The 25,464-nt window shown below is 43.7% G+C and overlaps 1 protein-coding gene across 2 annotated transcripts in view; it reads left to right on the top strand.

The window, feature by feature from the left end:
* Positions 1–25,464, top strand: part of KDM4C (lysine demethylase 4C) — a 363,336-nt gene that overhangs the window by 284,500 nt on the left and 53,372 nt on the right. The window contains exons 18-19 of one of the 2 annotated variants that reach the window (XM_062208267.1): positions 889–1,074; positions 2,964–3,113. In XM_062208267.1, the coding sequence (XP_062064251.1) occupies positions 889–1,074; positions 2,964–3,113 (336 nt within the window). The remainder of the gene's footprint in view (positions 1–888; positions 1,075–2,963; positions 3,114–25,464) is intronic. The other variant, XM_062208268.1, reaches the window with a different exon arrangement.

The following is a 25,464-nucleotide window of genomic DNA, read 5'->3' as shown; positions in this document are numbered from 1 at the left end:
TTGAGTTTTCTGTTCATTGCATTTCTTCTCATTTCCACATCTCTGCCTATGCTGTTCCATAGCTATTTCTTCCTCAATTTTCAAGTACTAGTATACAAATCTTATGTGTAGTGAAGCTGTTTGATTTTCCCTATCTCTTATAACAAATGTACTGATAATGTTTAGGGATAATTGTATGCAATTTAATTTTCAGATTGTGGTAATCATTATTGCTGCTTTTGTTTTCATTTTCTCTTCTCCAGGCATCATCAGCTATAAATGTTTGATGAAATTATGCCCTTTAGGGTGATTTTCAATTTTCTCACTTTGGGAGGCATATTTTTCTGTCAGTCATGAAGGGTTGAGATTTGGATTATTAAGCACTTGAGCCCCTAGCTTCCACATTGGACCATTTAACACTTTGCATTTCCTTGTAAATGGAAAGGTTAGGCCATCTGTATGCTGTTTGGGTGTTTCTGACGATCTCATCCAGCCTAGGAGTGTGTGTGCTTGTCTTCCAAACCCGTATTCCATTTCTTGATGTACAGAAAGGCACACCATGCAGGAGGTAAAACAGAAGTAGCTTCAGCATTCAGGGTGATTTATAAGTGTGCCTTTGGGGCCTTTTCTGAGCTCTGTGCTGGGAGGACCATGTTTGAAAGAGTTTGGCTTTCTTAACCACTAGAAGTACTTAAGCATATGTCTGGAGTGGGTGACTGTAAAAGTGTGTTTCCTTTAAAGCAAGCAGAGTAGATTGCAACAGATGCTCTCCCTCTTCTGGCCCCTAGAGAGTCAGGACTCGTTGCTGTAATCAGTCTTCCCCCTCTAATAGCTATTCTTCTCTGAATTGCGGAAATTGGTTGAGTTGCAGAGTGTGAATTGACGCTTTTCTCTGTTTTATCTTTCTAGAAGTGTATCTTCTGCAGACACCGGGTTAAGAAGGTTTCTGGAGCCTGCATCCAATGTTCCTATGGCCGCTGCCCAGCATCCTTCCATGTCACATGTGCCCATGCCGCTGGGGTACTTATGGAGCCTGATGATTGGCCTTATGTGGTGAACATCACATGTTTTAGACATAAAGTCAACCCAAATGTGGTAAGGTCTGCTTTTCTTCCAAGATTTCAAGTCTGTATCTAGATTTTTTCCTATAAACCTACCAGGCCTGATATTTGCTGTACAGTGTTACTCATTGGTGATATGTCCAGACTGTGGTTGCGTGAAGGTAGTGATTGTACATTATTATTTATGGTATTTGTCCAGAACCTGTCAGTGCCCAGTACAGACTATACACAGTAAATATTTATCCAGCTGAATAAGTGAATGAACAGATGAATGAATGAAAGTCTTTATTCCAACAAGGCTGCTAAGTATGATTGAAGTGATCAAATAGTCTGTTATGGGTAAAGGGGACACTGTATCTGGATGGGGAGTGATGTGAAAAACACTACCTGAGATGACGCTGGGAAGAGACCATGTGTCTGTACAGCGTGCCCTAAGGGTTTTATTTCATCTCTTCTAGAAGAAACAGAGTACCAATTCAGCAAAGGAAGAGAGAGCATAGGCAGGGGCTTTGGGGGCCTTCCTGCCTGATATAGGAAGTGAGAAACTGCATGGAGGCTCTTGATGGAGTGAGGACAAACTCATAAAAACATAGAGACACAGATAAGAACTGTAGAGTACAATTTTTATTTTATTTTTTGTCTTTTCCATCTCACTCAGGTCTGAACTTATTTCTAAAAAAAGAGTATTTGCAACCAAATGAACAGAGGAAAGATTTAATTCACCAAGGACAGGTACTTGTCCTGTCTTTGGTGAGTGAAAACTTGACTCTGTTTTAAATGCTTAGAAAAAATATGAGAGAGTAGAGACAGTTGATATGCCTTTGTTAGCTTTCCAATTCACCATTGTTTGTTATTTTTTTGACAGGCAGAGTTAGACAGTGAGAGAGAGAGAGAGAAAGGTCTTCCTTCCGTTGGTTCACCCCCAAATGGTTTCCACGGCGGACGCACTGCACTGATCCAAAGCCAGGAGCCAGGTGCTTCCTCCTGGTCTCCCATGCGGGTACAGGGGCCCAAGCACTTGGGCCATCCTCCACTGCACTCCCGGGCCACAGCAGAGAGCTGGAGTGGAAGAGGAGCAACCGGGACAGAATCTAGCACCCCAATTGGGACTAGAACCCGGGGTGCCGGCTTCACAGGCGGAGGATTAGCCAAGTGAGCTGCGGCACCGGCCTCCAATTCATCATTGTTTTTGACTACTAAGAGGAGATAAAGCATTTTGTAGCTGCCCACCTTTGCTAACTTGCTCCTCTTTGTTATCCCACGCAGACATGACCACAGGCTGTTTGCAGCCTAACATGGTTGTTCTGTGTCTCTCACAACATCTCGTTAAGCAATCTAGTAAGTTGTCAGTATTGGCTTGTAGAGCAGTGATCCAGAAACAACAAATCTCTCAGCCCTTTGTAATGATTCCAGCAATTTCCATTGGTGTTTTGAAAAATATTTTACATTTGTGGATTGGGGCTCTATGCAGATGTGTATGAATGCTCAAATGAACAAAATGATGTCACCAGCTGTTATATCTATTTTAAAGTTATCTTCCCTATCTTTGCATTGTCTCAGGTCTCATGTTACACATTCACCTGTGCCGTTTCCTTCATTTCTTGAGTTGATTTGCTCTTGCTAAGAATAGTATTATGTATTCAGCAGGAAATCTATTTTAGCAAATACAATATAGTATAACAAATTACCTTACTGTGGTGCTTTGTCATTTACAGTGTGTAGTCAATAGCGCTGCCTGCTTAGATTGACCATGTGAATGCCCTTTGAGATGTGAAAAGGTCATGACCCTTGGCGTTGGAGTAGTTGGTCTTCTCACTTAGATTCTGCTAGTGACAGATGTGCAACCTTGTACACATTCTTATCTCTGAGTTTAGCCTCCTCATCTATAAAAAATGGGATCCCACTTCACTGTTTTGTTTTCAGTTTACAGCACAGAGTAAGCACTCAACACATGAAAGCTGCGTTACTACTACTACTACTACTACTACTACTACTACTACTTCTACTGCTGCTGCTAGTGCTGCAATCTTAGGTGAACTGGGCCACGTGAGCAGTGTTTTTCCTGTTTCCAGGGTAAGAAACTTAAGTTCAGAGAGGTTCAATTCTCTACCCAAATAGGTGCAGTTAATGAGCTGCAGGTGCTGCAATATAAATACCGTTTTAGTCCATATGCTATTATTTGTTGAATTCCAAACTCCAAACCTCAAATGTGCTGGAAATGTTCATCTAAAGCTTTGCTTGGGATCATACCTTCCCTTTTTAATATTCCAAAGCTCTGTGCTTACTGATGATTATAATGAAGTTGTTATTAAAAAGATCCAGGTGTTTAATCAGGGCCTCATTCCTCTTAACTCTGGTGTGTGGTTCAGGTATAGGTTATTAATGTGTTTCATAAACAATAATGAGAGAAAATATTTGACTTAGAGGTGATTTAGAAACTGCTATCCCATATAGATCTGCTTTAAGCTTGGTATACTTTGTAAAGTTTGAGGGGTACATCATATAATTTGAAACATTACAGGGGCAGCTTTCCTCCTGAGATAAAAATTTGACTGTTAGGAAATTGCCTAAGGTGATGAGGAAGCACAGTTGTGACTAAGCAATTTGACTTTTGAGAAATTAAGTCCAGGTTTGGACAGGCCAGAGAACAACTTAGGAATCTTGTGTAAGTTCTCTTTTTTCACAGCAATGGGTGAAAATATACACAGGAGCATAACTATTTGTCCTGTGGTGACTGACTGGACTGCAGTGAGGTATCCATACCCAACCTCGGACCCTTAACCCCACTCTCCCCTCTGCCCCAACTTCTTATATGAACATACAGAAAAAAGTGGCAAGCCATTTCATAACAGGGTCATGGGCAGCTAGTCAAACAGGTGGGCCTGTGGATTACCACGACAGCAGTTGCCATAGAGGCACAGAGATCTGGGAGCATGGAGATAAAGGGGCAACTGCATAAAGCATGGAAACTTGAAATACCATCTTCTCCAGTTTATTTCTGCAACACTCCACCTCTTCTAGTTTCCTGGTCTCACAATTCTTTATATACATTGTCTTCAGTCAAGGTCCCTATGTAAGGAGCATGCATGGAATGTGGAACCAATGACCACAACAGCAGTGCAAGCTACAGCAACAAAGAACAAATGAACATGCAATGCAGTAACAATCAGGATTGTACCATCGGCTTGTAAGGGACATCCACACATCTCAGAGGGAATCTCCAGTCATTTGTTCAATGTGCAGTGTTTCTCACATTAAAGCAGCAAGGCCTTGGGTACAATTTAATGAATGTCAGGAAAAATACACAACATTCAGTCTTTAGCATAGCACACATACCAACTTCAGCTGCTGTAAAGAGTATCTTGCAAAACAGTCTTTTTCCTTGTTTTTTAATTTGTTTGTTTATTTGGAGCAAGGAAAGATTTGTCAGAAATCTCCTTCCCCAGAAGCCTTAGGGGGCTCTAAGAGAGGAAGACCCCAGACACTGGTTGAAGTGGAGTCTTTTAATCACAATTCAGGGAATAATCAATCAGAGACATCCCATCAGAAGGCTGAAATTATAATCCTGTCTAGCCTGCTCATGATAAAACAAAACAAAAAGCCATCAGAAGGGTGGGATAGGTAACTGCTTTCTTTTCTCATGATCTGGAGTACTGCCTGAAGTTTGATGCCTTCTAATTGTTTAGTCCTGGATAACACAAAGCTTGTACGACAGTTACAGGCATATATTGAAGATTGGAGGACAGAATAGTCTTAAATAGGTCTGAAGAGGAACTTCTATAATTTATCCAGTAAGAAAATGTGAGCTCTGGGCCGGCGCCGTGGCTTAACAGGCTAATCCTCCGCCTTGCGGCGCTGGCACACCAGGTTCTAGTCCCAGTTGGGGCGCCGGATTCTATCCCGGTTGCCCCTCTTCCAGGCCAGCTCTCTGCTATGGCCCGGGAGTGCAGTGGAGGATGGCCCAAGTGCTTGGGCCCTGCACCCGCATGGGAGACCAGGAGAAGCACCTGGCTCCTGGCTTTGGATCGGCGAGATGCGCCGTCCGCAGTGGCCATTGGAGAGTGAACCAATGGCAAAAAGGAAGACCTTTCTCTCTGTCTCTCTCTCTCACTATCCACTCTTTCTGCCAAAAAAAAAAGAAAAAAAAAAAAAAGAAAGGAAGAAAGAAAATGTGAGCTCTGAGAGCAGCCAGGGTGCCCACATTCTCAGTGTAGCAAAAAGCTAAAATGGGAGATCAGAAAATATGGCCCTGCAGGAAGTCTGGTTGTTGGTTAGAAGTTAACAAACAAACAAAAAAAGGCAGTGGTTAAAACCCTGTTATGACAATGATGAGTTCTTGCAGGTGTCTTTTTCAAAATGGTGACTAAGGAGGTAGGGAGAATGAGACACATGGCAACCTTTTTTTAGGGAGGGCTGCCTGAGACCAGTTGCTGGGCCTTGGCTGCTGAACCAATGCAATACCCTCATTCCCCGTACCCCAGCACACATACACTCTTCCTTACAATTGAGATACAATAGAGGGGAGTAGACCAATCAAGCCAAAGCCAGGAGGGCATACATACAGAGATTGAGGGAGAGTAAGTTGGCCTAGGCCTCTTTTTAGATACTCTTCCAGCCAAGAGACTTTGGCTGGAAAAGAGATTTTTTCTTAACTCAAGATGGAATTTAGATGTGAGACAGAGTAGCAGTAAGTAAGATGGCAAGGTGTAGGGACTAGAAACACAGCAGGTATGGGCACCACTGCCTCATTAATGAGGTGGAGATCCTGTACCAATCTCCATTCTCCATTTGGCTTTTGAATTGGAGTGTTGGCAGGGACCATTGCATGGCTTTAAATGTCCCTGGACTTTGAGATTGTCTGCTATGGCTTAGTGCTTTCCAAGTCTCAGGCTTTAGTGGATATCATCCCTGGTAGAGAAAGGAGGACAGGTCTTTAAGATGAAGCTAGACAGGCTGAGCAGTTACAGCCTGACCAACTTTTCTCTGGACACTCCAAACTTCTGGATTGATGTCTATCTCTGTTAGATGGAGGCAGAAAGTCTCTCCTGGTCCTCTAAGAACCGTGGGCCACGTTATCTCTACCTAGAAAAGGTGCTGGGCTCTCTGGTGTGATCAAAAAGGAGTGAGTAAATATTAGATCATTCCAGACACAGCTCAAAGATTGGGTGAAGTATCTAACTTGGGGTCTCCTGAGACACTCTCTTTATGATTACCATCTAAGAGAGGGGTCCAAAGCTAGAGCAAAGGACAGACAAAGTTGCTCCAATATCCAAAGGAAATTTACAGGCTTTCCTTCATGTATAAGAACCACACAGGGCTCCTGTGTTCTGATCTGACATGTCACCAGAGCCTGCAAGGAGAGATCTGGTATCCTTCATTTCCATGCAGGAGTTCTATCAGAAATGCCTGACTCAGAGTTCTTGGATGTTAGAAAAAGAGTTGCAGATTGGTGCCTCCTCACACAGGGCACCAAAATGTTAGAAAAAGAGTCACAGAATAGAGAGGAGGTAGTGTATGAATTTACAGCCAGACCGAATTATTCAGAGAAAATAAATCCGTCGAGGTGAGTGGCCAACTGCTTGCCTGTACAGGATGGAGCATGTGGCAGAAGGGCTGGGGGTGGAGCTAGGGGACAGCAGGTAGAGGGGAATTCAGGAACTGGGCGAGGCCTTGGGAACCTGGAAAAGAATGCAGGGTGGGGTATGAAGGCAATAGGGTGTGAGACCCAATGGAGTTTCAAGGGCAAGGAATACATTCCAAAATTTATCTCTTTTGGGCAGTCGGGGGAGAATGGCTGAACCTTATGTCCTAGTTCCATCATTGGTCTTTGGGGAAAACAACCTTTCTTACTTGATACAGTTCCTCATTCAAGAGACCCAAGGCCTTGTAACTTGTATTAAAGGCCAGGGTTTATGCAGTTTCAATGCAATAACCTCAGCTTGTGTGACCATAGTAGCTACATGTTGGGAGAGTAGGACAACTGGATAATGCCACCATGCTGTGTGTTTTACTCAGTGCTGAGCCTTGAGTTGAAAGGCAAATTGGGAAGTATGGGGACCCACTGCCCAGGTAAATAGGGCCATCTACACAAATAGCATTCTACCCAGATACTAGGCAAATACTTATGCCAACCATAAGATCCATCCACAAGTACATAAGGCACCTGAAAACACAGGAAGAGCTTTAACTTTAACATTAGGATCTTGCTTTCCCCATTTGGTATCTTTAGATGTGCACTATATAGTCTTACACAAAGATGCAGGTGTCCATCCCATTTGGAACCCATTCCTTGTTTGTTCTGTGCATTTTGGCACACTTGAGAGGAACTCTATTTCCTCTTCAGAAAGCCAACTCACATCATCCCATACAGGATACCCCAACCCTGCCTGGGTTTTTCACTGCTTCCAAAACTAAAATCTTCACATGAGGCCAGATGTGGTTTTACAGTGGGTCAGAAGAACTCCAGTTCTATTGAAATCCAGTTGTTGTCAGTGGCTGTAGTTACATTCCAAGGCAGTCCAGTTGCAGAGCTGGCTGGTAGCTGTGGTCACTGTTGCAAAGATGTGTGTCCATGCCTTCAGGGTATTTGTAGCCACCAGGCTAAGGGGGATAAGACAAAATGGTGTTTGGTATCAACAATGGCAAATCCTGGCCATCAAGTAAAACCCAAGCAAGTGATTTATCTTGAGATAATACTATAGCTGGCAAAAGGATTTGCCCTGGTCTCTTATACCAGACTTCATGGGGCATAGCCTTTACTGAGTACTCTTCTACAAGTAGGGGTACTGAAGATGTTAGCATTCTCCATAAAACTGAAACAGATATACCCTTGAGCAAGGTAGTGGCCCCTTCCATGTGTGTGAAATGTACCTTGACCATAGGGAGCCAAGTGGCTGTCACCCACAGTGTTACCTCCAGGTCATACTCCAGTCCTAATCCTCACTGCGACAGCAAAGCTATCCAGGCACTATCTGCTTTCCATATCTTCCATGGCCGCTGCCAGGTGGCATGCTCCCCTGGCTCAAGGCCAAGTGGTTTGTACCTTCATTTGGATGGGTGCTGTTGATTAATACAGCAAAACCTCCACAAGAACCAATGCTGCTGCCCAAGGCCTTTCATTCAAGAACTGTAACACAGTCTGTGTTGCTCCATTCAATTATAGAGCCTTTCTGAGCCTTGCTTTACTAGACCATTATGTGATTCAGTCATTGCAACTGCCTAGGAATGGTATGGTATAATCCAATACCTGGGCAGTTAGCCCACTTCTTACACTCCAGAGCCTGTAAAATGGGTACCATGGTCACTTTCAATAGCCTTTGGATACCCACATCTAGCACATAGTCTATTTTTTAAGAAAACTTTTATTTAATAAATATAAATTTCGAAAGTACAACTTTTGTATTATAGTGGGTTTACCCCCCCATAACCACCCTCCCACTCACAAATCTCATCTCCTACTCCCTCTCCCATCCTTCATTAAGATTCATTTTTAATTGTATATGTATATATACACACACATACACACACACAGAAAATCAACTTAGTATATACTAAGTAAAGATTTCAACAGACTGCACCCACACACACACAAAGTATAATGTACTGTTTGGAGACTATATTTACCATTCATTCTCATAGTACAACACACTAAGGACAGATATTCTACATGGGGAATAAGTGCACAGTGACTCCTGTTGTTGATTTAACAATTGACACCCTTATTTATGACGTCAGTAATAACCCAAGGCTCTTGTCATGAGCTTCCAAGGCTATGGAAGCCTCTTGAGTTCACAAACTCCGACCTTATTTAGACAAGGCCATGATCAAAGTGGAAGTTCTCTCTTCCCTTCAGAGAAAGGTATCTCCTTCTTTGATGGTCCATTCTTTCCACTGGGATCTTACTCACAGAGATCTTCCATTTACTTCCTTTTTTGCCACAGTGTCTTGGCTTTCCATGCCTGAGAAACTCTCATGGGCTTTTTAGCTAGATCCGAATGCCTTAAGGGCTCATTCTGAGGCCAGAGTGCTGTTTAGGGCATTTGCCATTCTATGAGCCTGCTGTGTATCCTGCTTCCCATGTTGGACCTTTTTAATTCTATCAGTTAGTATTAGCAGACACTGGTCTTATTTGTGTGATCCCTTTGACACTTAATCCTCTCTTTATGATCAATTTAACTAGTAAGATGGCATTGGTACCTGCCAACTCAGTGGGATTTGGAGTCCCATGGCACGTTTCTAGCTTTACCTTTAGGGGTAAGTTTGAGTGAGCGTGTGGCACATAGTCTTTCCAAGGCATGCAGGACTGCTTGCTGGTGAGGCCTCCTGACAGGAATAGCAAAGAGCGGTCCTGTAGCAGTGTCCACACAAGTCATAGCATACCTTCACTCATCAGATTGGACAAAGGCCTGATCAGATCTGTCTGCCATCTTTTAAGGTGCACTTGTCTCCATTATTGGTTCCAGTGGCCACAGGTACTAAATGAAGATGCCCTTGGAAACAGACAGTATAGTTTTTGCAGCCATCTAGAGCCTCCTGATAAGTTATAGGCAGTTTCTAGGCCTTCGCTGTGGCCAAATCATCTTTTTTTTTTTTTTTTTCTGTTTAGCATGTAGCTGCCATCAATGTAACCACTGAGCAGCCTCATTTTTAGGGGTCTTTCCAAGTAATGCACCTTTGCAAGGTTATTCCCTGGATATGCAAGAGGTGTGTGGTACACAGTGATTTCCTTCTGATGTCCCAGATGGACAGATCTTGCCACATACCTTATTCCCAAAAGGGCTGGTGCATGTCTGTCCAGTTCTCTGCATGCCATGTAGCTATCCAGACAGGCCCCTGTAGACAGCCCAGCTGTCTATACAAATAACAGTAGGTGAAGGCTCATTAACAGGGACTATCCACAGAGCTCATGACTTGGCTCATTGGTTGCTTTGTTGATTACCTAATTTTTATCAAATTGTTTTGGTGGAAGACTAGAAGGCCACTGCACTTCACTGTGCAGGAGGTTTTCTGCTGCACCATCTATGTACCAGAGTTGCACGGGAATTGGTGGAGTCCCATCCTGGAATTGAGTAGATATCAGTTCCATAGCACACAGGGCCTCAGGGACCATATTGTCAGTCACATAAGTCACAGGGTCCCAAATCCCTTGCAGTTTAGCCCATAAAGGGCTTTCATTTAAACTCCCCATTGCTGCAAGCAGGCACCCCTCCTTGCCAGTATAGGGATTAGTGCTGTTCCACTATATGTTTTCCCTGTCCAGTCTCATACCCAGCCAGCAATATGGTAGAAGTATGCACAGTGACAGGAGCTGTACCTGTTATACTTTTAGTGCCCATCAAGGCAGAGCACACTGACACCAGCTGTTTTTTCAATTAAAGAGTATTGAGTCTCTGCTCTTTTCCTTAATTGGGACCAAAATGCAGTTGGCTATCTCAGTGTTTCACGCCATTGCCAAAAGCCCCAACCAAAACCTTTTGTAGTCACATGCAGATCAAGCTCACACTAGCAGGTTGGATCAAACATGTGGAGGACCTGGGCAGCCCACACGTTCTGATTAGTTGGTATGAAGGCTGTTTGCTCTAGTTCATCCCATTTCCACTTGATGCCCTTCTTTAGCAAACAGTACAAGGATCTCAGAATTTGTGTCAGATACAGGAAAAATGCCCTCCAATGTCTCAATAATATTACAAACTCCTGTAACTGATTCATGGTTGTTGGAGTGGAAATCTTATCTATCACTGCCTCAGAAATGACCTTGCTTTTACGAGACTAAATAACTCCCAAGAATTCGATAGAGTCCAGGTTCCTGCATTTTGCACTCATTGATTGCTCAGCCACTTGACTTTAGATGGTTCAACAAAGTAGGGATAGCTGCTTCCAAATCTGCAAGACAGTCACCAGTTAACATCATATCATCTGTTTAACGTACATCTATTTATTAAAGTCATAGGCCACCATGCGAACTTTGCTGCTATGAGAAAGGTGGAAGAACACTGAGAGTCCATTACCATCCATCCCATGTGCAGGTGAACTGATCTTGACTCTCAGTAGAACAGAAAATATTATCCAGATCTAAATCAAAATAGTAAGTTCCCAGTCCATAGCTGAGGCAGCCCATGATATTAAACACTGATGCACCTGCTGCATGCAGAGAAGGAGCAACTTTATTAAGCTCCCAGTAACGTATCATCACCCTACACGTTCCATCTGGTTTTTTCACAGGCCGTACTGGGATGTTAAATGGGCTATGCATAGGCTTAATAATGCACACCTCCTCCAATTTCTGGATAGTTTCAGTAATTTCTTCATGACCCCCTGGCTCTTTGTACTACTTAATATTGGTCACTTGCCTTGGTGTGGGTTGCTGCAGTGGTAGGTGGTCAGCATGCCCCCTCAGCACTGTTTTAACTACATGCGTTCGCAAGCAGAACGCCCCCTGCTGCAATTTTCAGTCGTAGACCCTGCATGTGTGGGGGACATATACTCAGTATATTCCTGGTTGGTAAATACCCTATTTCCAAAGGCAGCTTTACTGCCTTTGCTTGAATAGAGTGTCCTCCAAAGCTATTTGTGGCTGCTGGGGCCCCAAGAAACTTTTAGGGTTGCCATGCAGTAATGTACATTTATCAGCCATTGCCAGCACTCTCTGAACATTTGAGAAAGATCAGTGGATAGCGAGTTCCACGTGTGGTGTCTAGTCTCCATCTGTCCCGTCTGTCCCATTCCAGTGGATATCTTGACCTTCCTAATCAAATTTAAATGCCCATTTGTCACCATGGCTTTTCCAGACAGCTCAAAGTCCTTCAGAAAATCTTGGAGCTGCACTGCTTGGGCCCCTGACGTCCAGTTGGTTCCTTTGCTATCATTATGCCTCCTAATGGCCAGAACCATTGTTCTGGTTTTCAGTTGCTGCCACAGTTTCATCAATACCTTGTTAGTCTATACATCTAACTTTTTGCTGTTTGACCCTGCAGCCAGGAAATCAACCCACATCTTAGTTTGAGTGACCTTGATTGGTCATCTCCCATTTTTTTGTGTGTGTTGAGTTGTAGTTCACATCCCCTTCCACCTGCATGGTGTCTTGGCCTCTCCCAAATCAGCAGCAGCATGGGCAATCACATTGATTGGCTGTCCCAAATACAGCACTACTATTGCCATCAAGGAATCAAACAAAAAGAGGGAGCAGTCTGCAACCTAAGATTCCTCATTGCTGCCATGAAAACTTCGTTATCTGGTCTGTGAATCCCAGTATTATAGATAACATTATGCATGCCCATCATGCACTTGCTGTAACTCAGTGTTCATCTGCCACTCACTGATAGCCCCAGGTAAATCTTCAGAATTAGACCAAACCGAGCAAGCACCAGAGCCATGAGCCTGTCCTAAAGAGAATAATTCCTTGCTGTTTGATGGGCAGTCTAGAACCTCTGGTCTAGAGCGGAGTGCACAGTCAGAGATGCCATTTTGTCCCTCTCTAGCCCTGAGAGCAAAATGCCATACATCCCTACATCCCATAATCAGAGCAACTAAGCAGCAAGAGATTCAGAAGGCTTCTCTGTGAACTTTGCTACAAATCTACTAGCTCTGCCTGAGTGTACAGGTGGAACACTGAGTGCTCAGCAGTCAGAGGGGAGGAGTCCGGCAGGAGTCCTTGGTTGCTACCTCTTTATCTTTTGGGTAATCACCAGATGGGCCTTGAGCAATTTAGGAAGCTCAAGTTTGTCCTCTTTATTACTGGAATGTGTACCCATTTCAATCAGTGGGTTATGTGGTCTGGTATCAGCTGCAACATGAAGGGCTTCAACCTCTCCCTCAGGTGCAGATCTGTCTCCTTTCGCCCTTTGTGTTCTAGTACTGTCTCCAGTGACTCCTGAGACTCCACCTGCAATCTAATCATTTTCTGATTGTAGAGCAGTTAGAAAGACTCAGCCCTTAGTTCCAGCCATTCAAGCATCTTCCTTATCAAAGTTTCTCCAGGAATATTCAATGCGTGTTTTACACTAGGGGGCCAGTCATCCACTGTAATCAGTTCTTGGCATAAGCTTGGTCAGCCGGTACCACACACTTTTTACCAGCCACCCCTGAATTCTGTCCTACAAGGTTGAAGAAGGCTCCACTGTTTGGGCCTAAGTCAAATCCTGCTGACTATGCCAAGTGTAATTCAGGAGTTTGACTTCTGAGAAACTAGGGCCAGGTTCAGCAGGCCAAAGAACAACACAGGAGCCTTGAGCAAGTCCATAACCTCTTTATGTGGTAAGTGGTATGTGAAAATACACACAGGAATACAACCACTTGTCCAGTGGCAGCTGACTGGACTGCAATGAGGTATCTGAACCCAGATATGTTCCCCTCCCCAAGCTTATTATATGAACATGGAGCAAAGCCATTACATAGTAGGGTCACAGGCAGCTAGCCCTGCCCTGTTAGTTGCCATGACAGCAGTTGCCATTGAGGCACAGAGATATAGGAGCATAAAGATTAGCAGGCAAGGGTATAAGATATGGAAAATTGAGAAATTCCATCTTCTCAAGTTCATTGTCACAAGTACAAAGAGCACTGGGTTTCTGTACTATAATGCCCCATTCATGACTGTATGTGAATGTGTGTACAGGTGTTTATGATTGTAGGCTTTACCACCCTTGCCGTGATCCAGTGTGACCCATTTACTGGCTGTATTTCTGATGGTTCCATTGTATATATTCCTAACCCATTTATTTGAATATTGCATAAATGTTTTAAAGGAAAAGACAAAGTAAAATGGTTTTGAGACTGGGAGCCACTCCTTCTTCAATGCAAATAATCAGCTATACAAATCAAACTATAGTTACCTTAGGGATAATCACTTTGCACCCAAGTAAATTAGACAAATAGCCAGTGGAAGCAATGCCTGAATAACAGAGGACAACATAGGTGATAAAGATGGCATAGTGCATGCATTCAATGTAAGAGCATCAGAGTCATTTGCTTTTTCTACATTAATTTAGTGCAGTGAATATGGCCTCCTTTTGCATTATCTCATATGGCTTCTCTTAATCCACACTCCTGTAGAAAAACACATGATTTGAGAAATTAGTTTCCTTCATAGTTTTTGAAAACTTAGAAGTCATGGTTTTTAACGTAGAGATAGACTCCTATCCAAAAAGGAAGAGCTTTTTTCAAGAAAATGCTATAGTCAATTTATTTCTGCTGTTTTGTGTCTTTTTAGTTAATATTGCTAAGTCATAAGCTTCTTAAGGAGAGAGGGAGTATTTGTGTGTGTATGCCTTTCTGATTTCCTGCACTTGGCTTTCCATTACTCTTGCTGGTATAAATTTATTGAAATAATTCTTAAATGCTTGTATAATTAGTGGGAAAAAGTATAATTAGTGGGAAAAAGTATAACTTATGTTTAACGAACATTTTCTATGTCAGGAGTGCATTAGATATTTTGTGTGTGTCTCTTACTTCAGGGCAGTGTTAATTGTGTGAATAATGGCAAGTTTTGCATGTGTTTGCTTCTGAGTTCGTATATGCCCCTCCCTGAAGGTTCTCTAGTGTCTCATTCTGCCTTTCCAGTGGATGGAAGCTAGCTCTTGCTCTGTCTCTCTCTCTCTCTGTGTATGAGTGTGTGTGTGTGTGTGTAACTGCCTTTCAAGTAAATAAATTAATCATTAATAAATAATTTTAAAAAGTTTTAAACAATTTCCATTTAATTAGCCAAGTATATAGAATTAGCAGAAGTGGGTTTACCAGACAGCATGGAAATGAACACATCCTATCATAGCAAAAGTTTGCTGGATGTTCTGGTCGCCTCATGGGCATATGCAGTTGTAGGCTGTTTCCAGATCTGAAGCTAAGTCCTTGATCTTGGTGGTATCACAGGTTTTTATGCTGAGACTCATTTAAGCAGATTGATTATCAGTGTTTTACATTTAATAAAATTTTTGTAAACATGAAAATGTGCTAGTTCTTAAAGCAAAAGCAAAGTCAAACAAGTCCACATTTTCAATTAGAGGCAGAAAGTAGGATCAGTTCCTTGACTGATTCCTGAACAACATTTTTCTCCAAGTTTCTAGAATATTAGAAACCCTATTTTCCAAGAGTCTACCACTGATGCTTGCTTATGCATTTTAATCCAGTCAGTTCCAATAGGCTTTTTAGATTTAAGAACAGACTTACTTCCCTTTCTTAGCACTTAATTTAGCTAGATCATCGAAAATATGGTTGAATTCAAATATTTGTTTTGGAGAACTTTAGTTAAATTGCCTTGAAACTGTTCAATTTAGTATGTTAGGGCCAGAGAACATCCTGGAATTAAACATAACTTTTGTCCTGTAAATATTTATTTATTTGAAAGGCAAAGGGACAGAGATCTAGAGAGAGAGAGAGAGAGAGAGAGAGAGAGAACATCCATCAGCTCACTCCCCAAAAAACTGCAACAGTGAATACTGGGCCAGGAGACACATGGGTGCCAGGAATCCAAGTGTTTGGGCTATCCTCTTCTGCCTTCTCTAGCATTAACAGGAAGCTGCATCAGAAGCAGAGAAGCCAGGACTCAAGCTGACACCCTGGTATGGTATGTGGGGATCACAAACAGTGCTGTGCCACAATGCCCACTCCCAACTTTTGTCAGCCAAAGTTCATTCTTCCTCACGCTACCTCATTTACACACCTGTTTCAAGTAGCTGTGTATATCTGATAAGATGATGATGGCAAACATTTATTTAATGGGACACAATAAGCTCTGTTTTGAAGGCTTTACAGATACTTTCTTATTTGTTTAATTAAACGTAGGTAGGGGGCCGGCACCGTGGCTTAACAGGCTAATCCTCTGCCTTGTGGCGCCGGCACACCAGGTTCTAGTCCCAGTCGGGGCGCCGGATTCTATCCCAGTTGCCCCTCTTCCAGGCTAGCTCTCTGCTATGGCCCGGGAAGGCAGTGGAGGATGGCCCAAGTCCTTGGGCCCTGCACCCGCATGGGAGACCAGGAGAAGCACCTGGCTCCTGGCTTCGGATCAGCACGATGCGCCAGCCGCAGCGGCCATTGGAGGGTGAACCAACGGCAACAAGGAAGACCTTCCTCTCTGTCTCTGTCTCTCTCACTATCCACTCTGCCTGTCAAAAAAAAAAAAAGTAGGTAGGTAGTATTTTATGGCAACTGAGATGGAATGTATAGGTATCTGAAATACAAAAGCTTGGTAGTATAACTTGTTAGTTGTCTGTATTTATCTCTGGTCTTTTGTTTTAAGGAATACAAATTTTTTAAGTTCAACTTTAGGAATATAGTTATTCTTCCAACCATACCCGCCCTCTCACCCACACTCCCACCCCTCCTTCTCCTCCTCTCTCTGTTTGCCAGTCCTATTCTCCATTAAGATTCATTTTCAGTTAACTTTATACTCAGAAGAGCAGCTCTTTACTAAGTAGATTTCAACAATTTGTACACACACACACAAACTGTTTGAGAACAGGGTTTACAGTTAACTCTCAACATAACTCATTGAGGGCAGGGTCCTGCATGAGGAGTTAGTGCACAGTCTTTAACCTGCTGCACCACACTGCCAGCCCTTCATATGTCTCTGAATTAAACTTTAAAGAAAATTATCAGGGCTGGCACTATGGCATAGTGGGTTAAGTCACCACCTGCAATGTTGGCATCCCATATGGGCAGCTGCTACACTTCCTATCTAGCTCTCTGCTGATGTGCCTGGGAAAGCAGTGGAAGATGGCCGAGTTACTTAGTCCCCTGCTCCCACTTGGGAGACCTGGGAAAAGCTCCTGGCTCCTGAATTGAGCCTGACCCAGCCCTAGCCATGGTGGTCATTTGGGAAGTGAACCAGCGGATGCAAAAACTCTCTATCTCTTCCTCTTTGTATCTTTAACTCTACCTTTCAAATTAAAATAATAATAATAATAAAAGTTATCTTCCTTTTTCAAGTTAGGGGAATGGAATTGACTAAGCAAGGAGCATTTTTAGATAGGAGGTGAGAAACAGGAAGGTGTATTCTTTCTAGAGAAGATGGGCCTTGGCAAAGAGATTTTTCTGGAGAGGATTCTCAGGAGCAAGACCCACAAACACTCTGTCTACCCCTTGATTAGGTGCAAGTATAAGTTACCCAATAGCTATTTCACATATGTGTACCCCCACATACTAGGACTGATTGTGTGGAGATCAGGCAGAAGTTATCAGTGGTCTGGTTTCAAGAGTTCTCATACAGACACAGCTCCTTAGGGTTGTCTTCAACCTTGTATCACAGGTGATTTCTTTGCCTCCATTGCAAAGAGTGCTTTAAGCAAAACTTTGGAGTGTTCGACCTTATTCTATCTTCTCTGTTACACTGTACTACTAGAGGCTTATGTGCAGGGCAGTAGTGGGAAATTCAGTCTTGAGTAGAAGCTGTACTGGAGAGCAGAAGGTGCAGAAAGTGAATTCTCTTGTGCAAGTGGGAGGAGATGGAGAACTGAATTTCCACGATGGCCATGTCTTGGTTCTGGAGACATTTGGAGGGAGACCAATGGGCCTTGGTACGTGATGTGATTGGAAAAGGAGAAATAAGAGATACTTTGATTGCTGATAATTAATTATAAATCAGAGTTTTGCCTACATTCAGTGTGACTTTCTAATGCTGTTGAACTTGCCTTAGCTACATTAGGGTTGGTACATCAAACACAGCTATAGTTGAATCCATCCTTCTTATTTCCTTTTTTTTTTTTAAAGATTTATTTATTTATTTGAAAGTTAGAGTTACACAGAGAGAGGAGAAGCAGAGAGAAAGAAAGAGAGAGGTCTTCCATCCGATGGTTCACTCCCCAATTGGCCGCAACGGCCAGAACTGCACCCATCTGAAGCCAGGAGCCAGGAGCTTCTCAGGGTCTCCCATGTGGGTGCAGGGGCCCAAGGACTTTGGCCATCTTCTTACTGCTTTCCCAAGGCAAAGCGGAGAGCTGGATCCGAAGCGGAGCAGCCAGGTCTCGAACTGGCGCCCATATGGTATGCCGGCGCTTCAGGCCAGGGTGTTAACGTGCTGTGCCACTTTCCTTTTTATATTCCCTTAGTCTGGAGCTTGATCCATGCTTGATTTGTCTCCTTTTAGTTTTTCTCCCATGTTTGTCATAAAGGGAACCAGAATTTAGTTGATAATCGTCTAAGATTGATTTGAATGATGTCATTTCCATGACCTCTCATCCATGATCCTGGATGCTTTTGTGTTTCATTTGTGATGGAATTGCTTTGCTTTATCAATTTTGATATTGCTAATAAACATCCTGCTTAGCAAATTTTGTTAAGATAATACAATATTGTTTCTTCTTAGACTCGCATATTTTTATATATGATCTGTTTCCTCTAATAAGTTTTTTTTTTCCAAAGTAGCCTGCAAATATTATTGGGAAACAAAGAATTCTAAACAAAGTAAAGGGATGTAGTAGGATTTTTAGCAAGAATTTTTTAAAAGTGAACTGAAATGATTCAGATTTGAATCTTGTCAGTATTTGTAAATCAGACATAAATTTTTAAAAAGAGATTTCCAATTATTCTATCAATAAGTAGTATTTCATTGAATTCTCAGTATGTTCACTCCAGGTGAAAGAAAACTAAGATTAGATTTGCCTAGGAGGGAAAATATTTAGTACAAACCTTTCAGAATAATTCAGTTTAGAAGCTAAGAAAACTAAATGTATCTGTTACCAGAGGAGCAAAGGGTTCTTGTCTTCGTGCAAGAAAGAATTCAGGCGTGAGACAGAAAGCAGTGGAAAGCAACATAGCAAGGTTTATTAGGGTAGGGACACCCATAAGAATGGATGGGCACCTCTCCAGACAGGACCTGAGAGAGTGTGTAGCTCATATTTAGGCTGGGGTTTTTAAGAGGATGGGTCTTGCCTTCCTGCCGCTGTTTCTCTCCTCCTCTCCTTCTTCTCCTCCGGAACAAAGGACTTGTTGGGTGTAAATATGAAACATTCTTTTCTGAGTTTTCCCCCTGAAGCTATCAGACAGGGGAAGCCTGACTGGCATCGCCCCACCTTAGAGGAAGAATGTTTATCAGGCCAGGTGGAAGGGGCAGGACCCCCTGGAAGGTCATCAGGATCCGGGCAGGCGGGACTTTGAAAGTGCAGATACTAGGCTGCACTTGGAAGATTATCGGGTAGGAAGGTCAGGACTCCCTGGACGGTCTTCAGGATCTGGACAGGACTTTGAAGTGCAAGATGCTGGGTGAAGTGCAAGATGCTGGGCTTCTGGAGCTTCCACAGTAGGTGCTGGTCTTCAGGCGTTTCTCATACACACACAGGCTCAATTTCTGACTTCCTACCTAACATATCCATTTCAAACTTGTGAACTCTGTTCAGTACCCCTTACTTGCTTTCCTACTGCTATTTCTTTTGCTATTTCCACAGAAAGGGCTGGGTCAGTGAGCAGAAGACCTTTCTGTGCTATGCTTCCTGTGGACTGAACAAGGGCATAAGGAGATCTGTAGCACATCCGGTGCTCTTGGCTTAGTTTCTTTTGGGAATTTGAGTTATCTTACCTCCTGAACTACTGCACTTGGGAAGAGCCAGGGAGTTTCACCTTGGGCCATCCTGCCTTCTGCTCAGCCTGCTAATTAGTCATTAATTAGTAACTGTGGGGTGCCGAGGAAAAGTCCCACTGACACCAACATGCTCCTCATAGTGAACTTTCAGCTCCAGGCAAGAGACTTTTATGCCTCCTTTGAGCCTCTGTCAGCTTCCCCCTTCTGCCCTTCCCATTATCCAGATCACTTTTAAAATCTGACCACTTGATACGGGTCTTTGTGTCAGTCCCTGATTCTCACACTGGTTATAGTGGTTCCAGACCCGCTTCTGATGCTAATCATGTCAAAGGGCTTTTGAATTTGTGGGAAGAGACAGCAAATACCTCCATTGCAGGTTCCAGGCTTAACCAGCCATGCAGACTAGACTTTAATCAATGTGGAGAGTGCCCAGTTGGACAAAGCAGAGGCCAAATACCTTGGTGTGGCATTTTTCCTACCCTCTGTCCCCTAGTCAAGTTACCCAGTTACGATGGTTTGAATGGCAGCAACTTCATGTTATTCCAGAAGAAGCACATGTAGAAAAGAAGGGCTGCTGCTTTCGTATTCGTGAAATTCAGTTTTCTAGAGGGAGAACCTTTATGGTCTGGTTTATTGTACTAAACATCGTCTAGTTTGGGAAGTAACATGGAGACTTTCTACAGGTGTGCTACCCTGCATTATTCTGAAAATAACTGACATTGTGCTTGTGAGCTAAGCATCCATGTTGTTACTTTCAAGGACAAAAACTCAGTCTGAAATTTAAATGAATGCATGGAGAAACTATTAAAAATTGATAAAGTTTTTAAGAGTTAACTGGAATGAAAGTGAAATCGGACAAGACCCCCTACATTTTACACTAAAATGTGGCCCCTTAAAGTTCCCTAGAAATGCTATCCGGGGTGCCACATGTGCTACCGGAATTTGGGGTGCCTTACGATTTCACCCGGGCTTATTACTAAATCCCCAATATTAATAAACCCAAGAGGGTTCTTGCCTAATATTTAAAGAAGAATTGTAAATACCAGCACAGATAAATGAGGCAGCATGGTACATTTTAAGCTTTTATTTAGTGCAAGAGGTATCTAGGAAAGTGAAGGCTTTAGTTCAGGTAGGAGAGAGAGGAAAGTCTGGAAACTAGGGTAGTGTCCATACCACTCAGAGAGTAGGTCAAAGCCACTTGCAGCAAGCACCTTGAGCTGCTATCCACCACTTATCACCGGCAGCACCGCAGAGGCAGAGAGCCTTTTGTGACACTCCCTGCCTTTATATATATTTTCCACAGGGGAGTGGCTTGTGGCCAGGTGGGTGCTCAGGTATGGTCAGATAGAGCCTGATGTCACATGGGGGCGTGGTGGGGGTATCAGGTAGGGTGTAAGGTCACACTAAGGCATGGTGAAGGTATCAGGTAGGGGTGAAGTCACACAGGGGTGTGGCGAAGGCGTGGTCTTCCAGCTCACAAATCTAACCTATTTTAGCCTGTATGCCTGCCTGCTTCAAAAGGAATTAGTACCTCTATTTGATAGTAAATAAAGTGATTACAGCAATGTATCAGCATTTTTCATTAATATTCTGTGAAATAGTGGTGCTTTGGTATTTCAGAATGAAAATCAAACTATTAGCTTGGTATTGTAACAAAGTAAAACTTGTATAAAACTTAACAGTTTTCATCTCTGTCAAACTGGTATAATTCTGTGTGGCTTCACAGGATAGAATATTTGCCAAATTTTTTTCTTTTTCTTTTCTTTTCTTTCTTTCTTTCTTTTTTTTTTTTTTTTTAATTTGAGAGGTAGAGTTGCAGGCAGTGGGAGAGACAGAGAGAAAGGTTCTCTATCCTCTGGTTCACTCCCCAAACTCCCGCAACAACCTGAGCTGGGCGTATCTGAAGCCAGGAGCCAGGAACTTCTTTGGGTCTCTCACACAGGTGCAGGAGCTGAAGCACTCAGGCTATCTACTGCTTTCCCAGGCCCTCAGCAGAGAGCTGGATCAGAAGTAGCGCCCATATGAGATACCAGCACTGCAGGTGGAGGCTTAGCCTGCCCCTGTTCTGGATTTTTAAAGCTGCAAAAATAAAACTAATTTTAAACAGAAATCAAGGGGAAAACTCTACATCTTGGCATGGGTGTTTGGTTTTAATCACAAGAGTGTACTCATCAGAATCTCCAGAAGAAGTTGGCAATGTTGTGTTTCCCACCTGGCTATGGCATTTCTACCACGAAGTGCACTGTGGAACCAACCAGTCAGCACATCTGGGATTCCACTGTGAGGCTCCTGCTACATTAAGAAACGTTTACCTGGAACACTTGATACTTACCAACTTCAAGGGCCCCACTACTGGGGCCGGCACCGTGGCACAGTGGGTTAATGCTCCGCCTGTGGCGCCAGCATCCCATATGGACACCGGTCCTGGTCCTGGCTACTCCTCTTCCGATCTGGCTCTCTGCTGTGGCCTGTGGAGGATGGCCCAAGTGCTTGGGCCCCTGTACCACCTGGGAGACCAGAAGAAGGTACCTGGCTCCTGGCTTTGGATCAGCGCGGCTCTGTCCGTTGTGGCCATTTGGAGAGTGGGTCAGCGGAAGTAGGACCTTTCTCTCTGTCTCTCTCTCTCACTGTCTGTAACTCTACCTCTCAAATACATAAATAAAACTCTTTAAAAAAAAAAAAAAAAAAGGACCAACTACTGAGGATAATCAAGTCTTTAAGTCCAAGGACCACTTGTCTGTTTGCATTTCTTAGCATAGGTGAGGTGTATTTTTCTGTAAAACACTTGTTCAGTTTTCACAGAATTAATATTTTTCAGTTCCCAGTAAGTTTTAAGCTTTTTAGCAATTCATACTCTTTTAAAAATATAATTAAGCATTCAGCATCAGCTGATAACTTGCTAAGAAAATTAAATAGTGACAGTAATCCCTTATTTTAACATTGGCATTAGAGTCAAGCACCATGGATATGGTTGAAAGGTATAAATGGAATGTGTCAGCAGACACACAGCAGCAAAGGATGTTTGACATCCCAATGTCTTATAATGCCTAAGAGGCAGGAGTTTTCAACTACTTCATGTAGAAAACAGTAATTAGATGCCATAGTCATAATGAAATCCATAGATACTGACAAAATATAATGAAAGTACAATTTTAAGACTATTAACTGCAAGCAATAAAAAAAGCAATTTAATAAGATAAGTTCCAATATTTCTATATACAGGGCTATTCTCTAGGTCTACTTTGTGTATAGGTGTTCACTTTCAACAAATATGCTATACAAAACTCTAGTTATACTCAAGAGTCCTTTATAAAGCCTCTTGACAGGATGCCAGTTAGCCTGGGGGATATCCAGTGTCACTATCCTACCTTTCGGTTGAGGCCTGGTACCATCTTGGGCTCTGACACATTTCTTACTTGAGACTCAATAGATTTTTCCTTTCCAGGCAAAATAGGTGCTTTCTGGATGATTCTTCATGAGGTGTCACCATATCTTTTCTTGTCTCTTGTCCTACAGTGGGTATAGTGGATCAGTGAAGTTATAGAGCAATATAAGTTCACCTCCTTTCCCCATGATATTTCTTAGAAATTAGAGGAAGGGAGCATATTTGCAAACACTTATATTCACCCACTTTTAATTATACCCTAAAACAGGGCTGGGGAGCCTCTTGTCTCCCAAAGACAACTTGGATATTTTATTTTCATTTTTATTTATTTATTTGAAAGAATTGCAGAGAGGAAGAGACAGACAGACAGACAGACACACACACACACACACAGAGATCTTCTATCTGATAGTTTACTCCCCAAATGTCCACAATGGCGAGGGTTGGGCCATGCCAAAGCCAGGAGCCAGGAACTTGGCCCAAGCACTTGGGCCATCTTCTGCTGCTTTCCCAGGCACATAAGCAGAGAGCTGGATTGGAAATGGAGCAGCCAGGACTCAAATCGGCAGCTATATGGGATGCCAGCACTGCAGATGGGCCTCTTAGGCATTGTAAGACATTGGGATGGCAAATACCCTTTGCTGCTATGTGTCTGACACATTCCATTTATACCTTTCAACCATATCCATGGTGCTTGACTTTAATGCCAATGTTAAAAATACGGAATTACTGTCACTATTTAACCCACTACATCACAGTTCTGGCCCCTTGTTTGTATATTTATGACATCATTCTGGGCCACACAAAATCATCAACTTAAAAATTATCTTGCTATGTATTTATTGAATTTTGAGTCCTAATTACAGTTGCCTTGGCAGTGTCAGACCAAATTTTTTGCAGGCCTTGTTTGACAACCAAAAACTCTCTTTAGTGGATAGTGCAAAATCATATATATACTTTTTTTAAGGCACCAGGAGACTTTTAATGAATTCTTGGGCAGCCCAGACTTCGGGTTGTGGAAGGTGGGGCAGAAGACCAGGCTTGGGGGTTGGACTACTTGTCAATTGTTGGGGGTGTGGGAGAGAGAAATGTTCCCGGGCCTTTGGAGGGCAGTAGAGGCTTCAGTATCAGGGGCATGGGAGCAGGAGGGTGCACCCCGGGATTTGACGGTGGTTGCCAGGGAGCTGGGGGTGGACCCCTTGTACCTGCAGGTGGACCCAGGGGACCTGGGGATGAACTGCAGGAGCTGGTGGACTCCTAGGATCTGGGGTTGAACTGTGTGTGCTGGTGGGCACACCCCTGGGGCCTGAGGATCAACCCCAGCCCCTGAGGTAGGGTTGACCCCCGGGACTGGTCTGTAGATTCTGGGTGCTGGAGGGTGGACCCCTGGGGAAGGAGGTGAACTACGAGTACGGCGGGGATGGACTCCAGATGTGGGGGGTGGACCACTTGGGCCGGCAGAGGCAATTGGAGGGCCCCCCACCAAAGATACAGGCCTCTTGGAGGGCATGTAGGGCAGAGAATCTGGCAGCGGCAGTTGAGGGGGCAAACCATTCATCAGCAGGGTAGGGCCGCTTCACCCTGGGAGGCCTGGCTGGGAGGCTTCTCCATCTTCACATGGAACTGCAGGAAGAACTGCTTGGTCTCCCTTGTTCCAGTGAGTCCAAAACTTGCCCTTGGCCTTGTCGATCTCTCTGCTCGGCACCTTGAAGACAGTGGTCTTGTAGGGCTTGGCGGCTATTAGCAGGTACTGCCAACATAGGTACCAGGGCTCGATCCTCTGCTCGTACTTGGACATGCAGCAGTGTTGGGGTGTGATGCCCTGATGCCCTAGGCGATCTATGGGAAGTCAATCTGGAAGTGGAGGCTCTGCTGGTCCATCTCTGTGTCCCCCTGCTTGGTCAGTTTGTAGCCTGAGCCGCAGATCTTCTCAAACTTCTTCACCTCCACCTTGACCTTCTCTGGCGCTAGCTGGGCGAGGCCTCCTACGGCCAAGTTGATCTGATGCTTTTTCCCTTGGGTGTATGTGAGACAGCTGCCCTGGTAATTGTGGAGCTTGCACTTGTAGCATCCTTGGTGCAGTCCTGGTTGCTCCCCAAGAAGCAGGCCACCCCCACTCTACCCCTGCATTCCTACGCTTGCCCCGAGGGCGATGCTGAAAATTGATGGGAGAAACCTATGCCCTAGGCCTCCGCTGTTTGAGCCCCTGGAGCCATAGCCACCGAGAAATCTTCTGTAACTGAGGTTATACGGACCACAAAGATTAACCATGGGGACATAAACCCCCATGGGTTATGGGCATGAACCTGGGAGGGAAGGGGTTGCTGCCATAGTGCCTCTCAGTCCTCTCGCTTCCTGCCCAACACACACCCCCGTGCACCTCTCTTTGAAGCACAGTGCTGGGTATGGAGATTCACTCAGTTAAAACTTGACAAATGGGTGTTCTAGACAAATGACTGCAGTGAACTTTAAAGAGTCTGTGGCTTTATCCTCTTTGATTAACATTGACAAGATAGACTTCACGACTGCTGTTATGG

This window comes from Lepus europaeus, chromosome 12 (genome assembly GCF_033115175.1).
Source record: "Lepus europaeus isolate LE1 chromosome 12, mLepTim1.pri, whole genome shotgun sequence".
Taxonomy (NCBI): Eukaryota; Metazoa; Chordata; class Mammalia; order Lagomorpha; family Leporidae; genus Lepus; species Lepus europaeus.
Note: the sequence above shows the minus strand (reverse complement) of the source record. Positions and strands in the feature narration are given on the sequence as shown.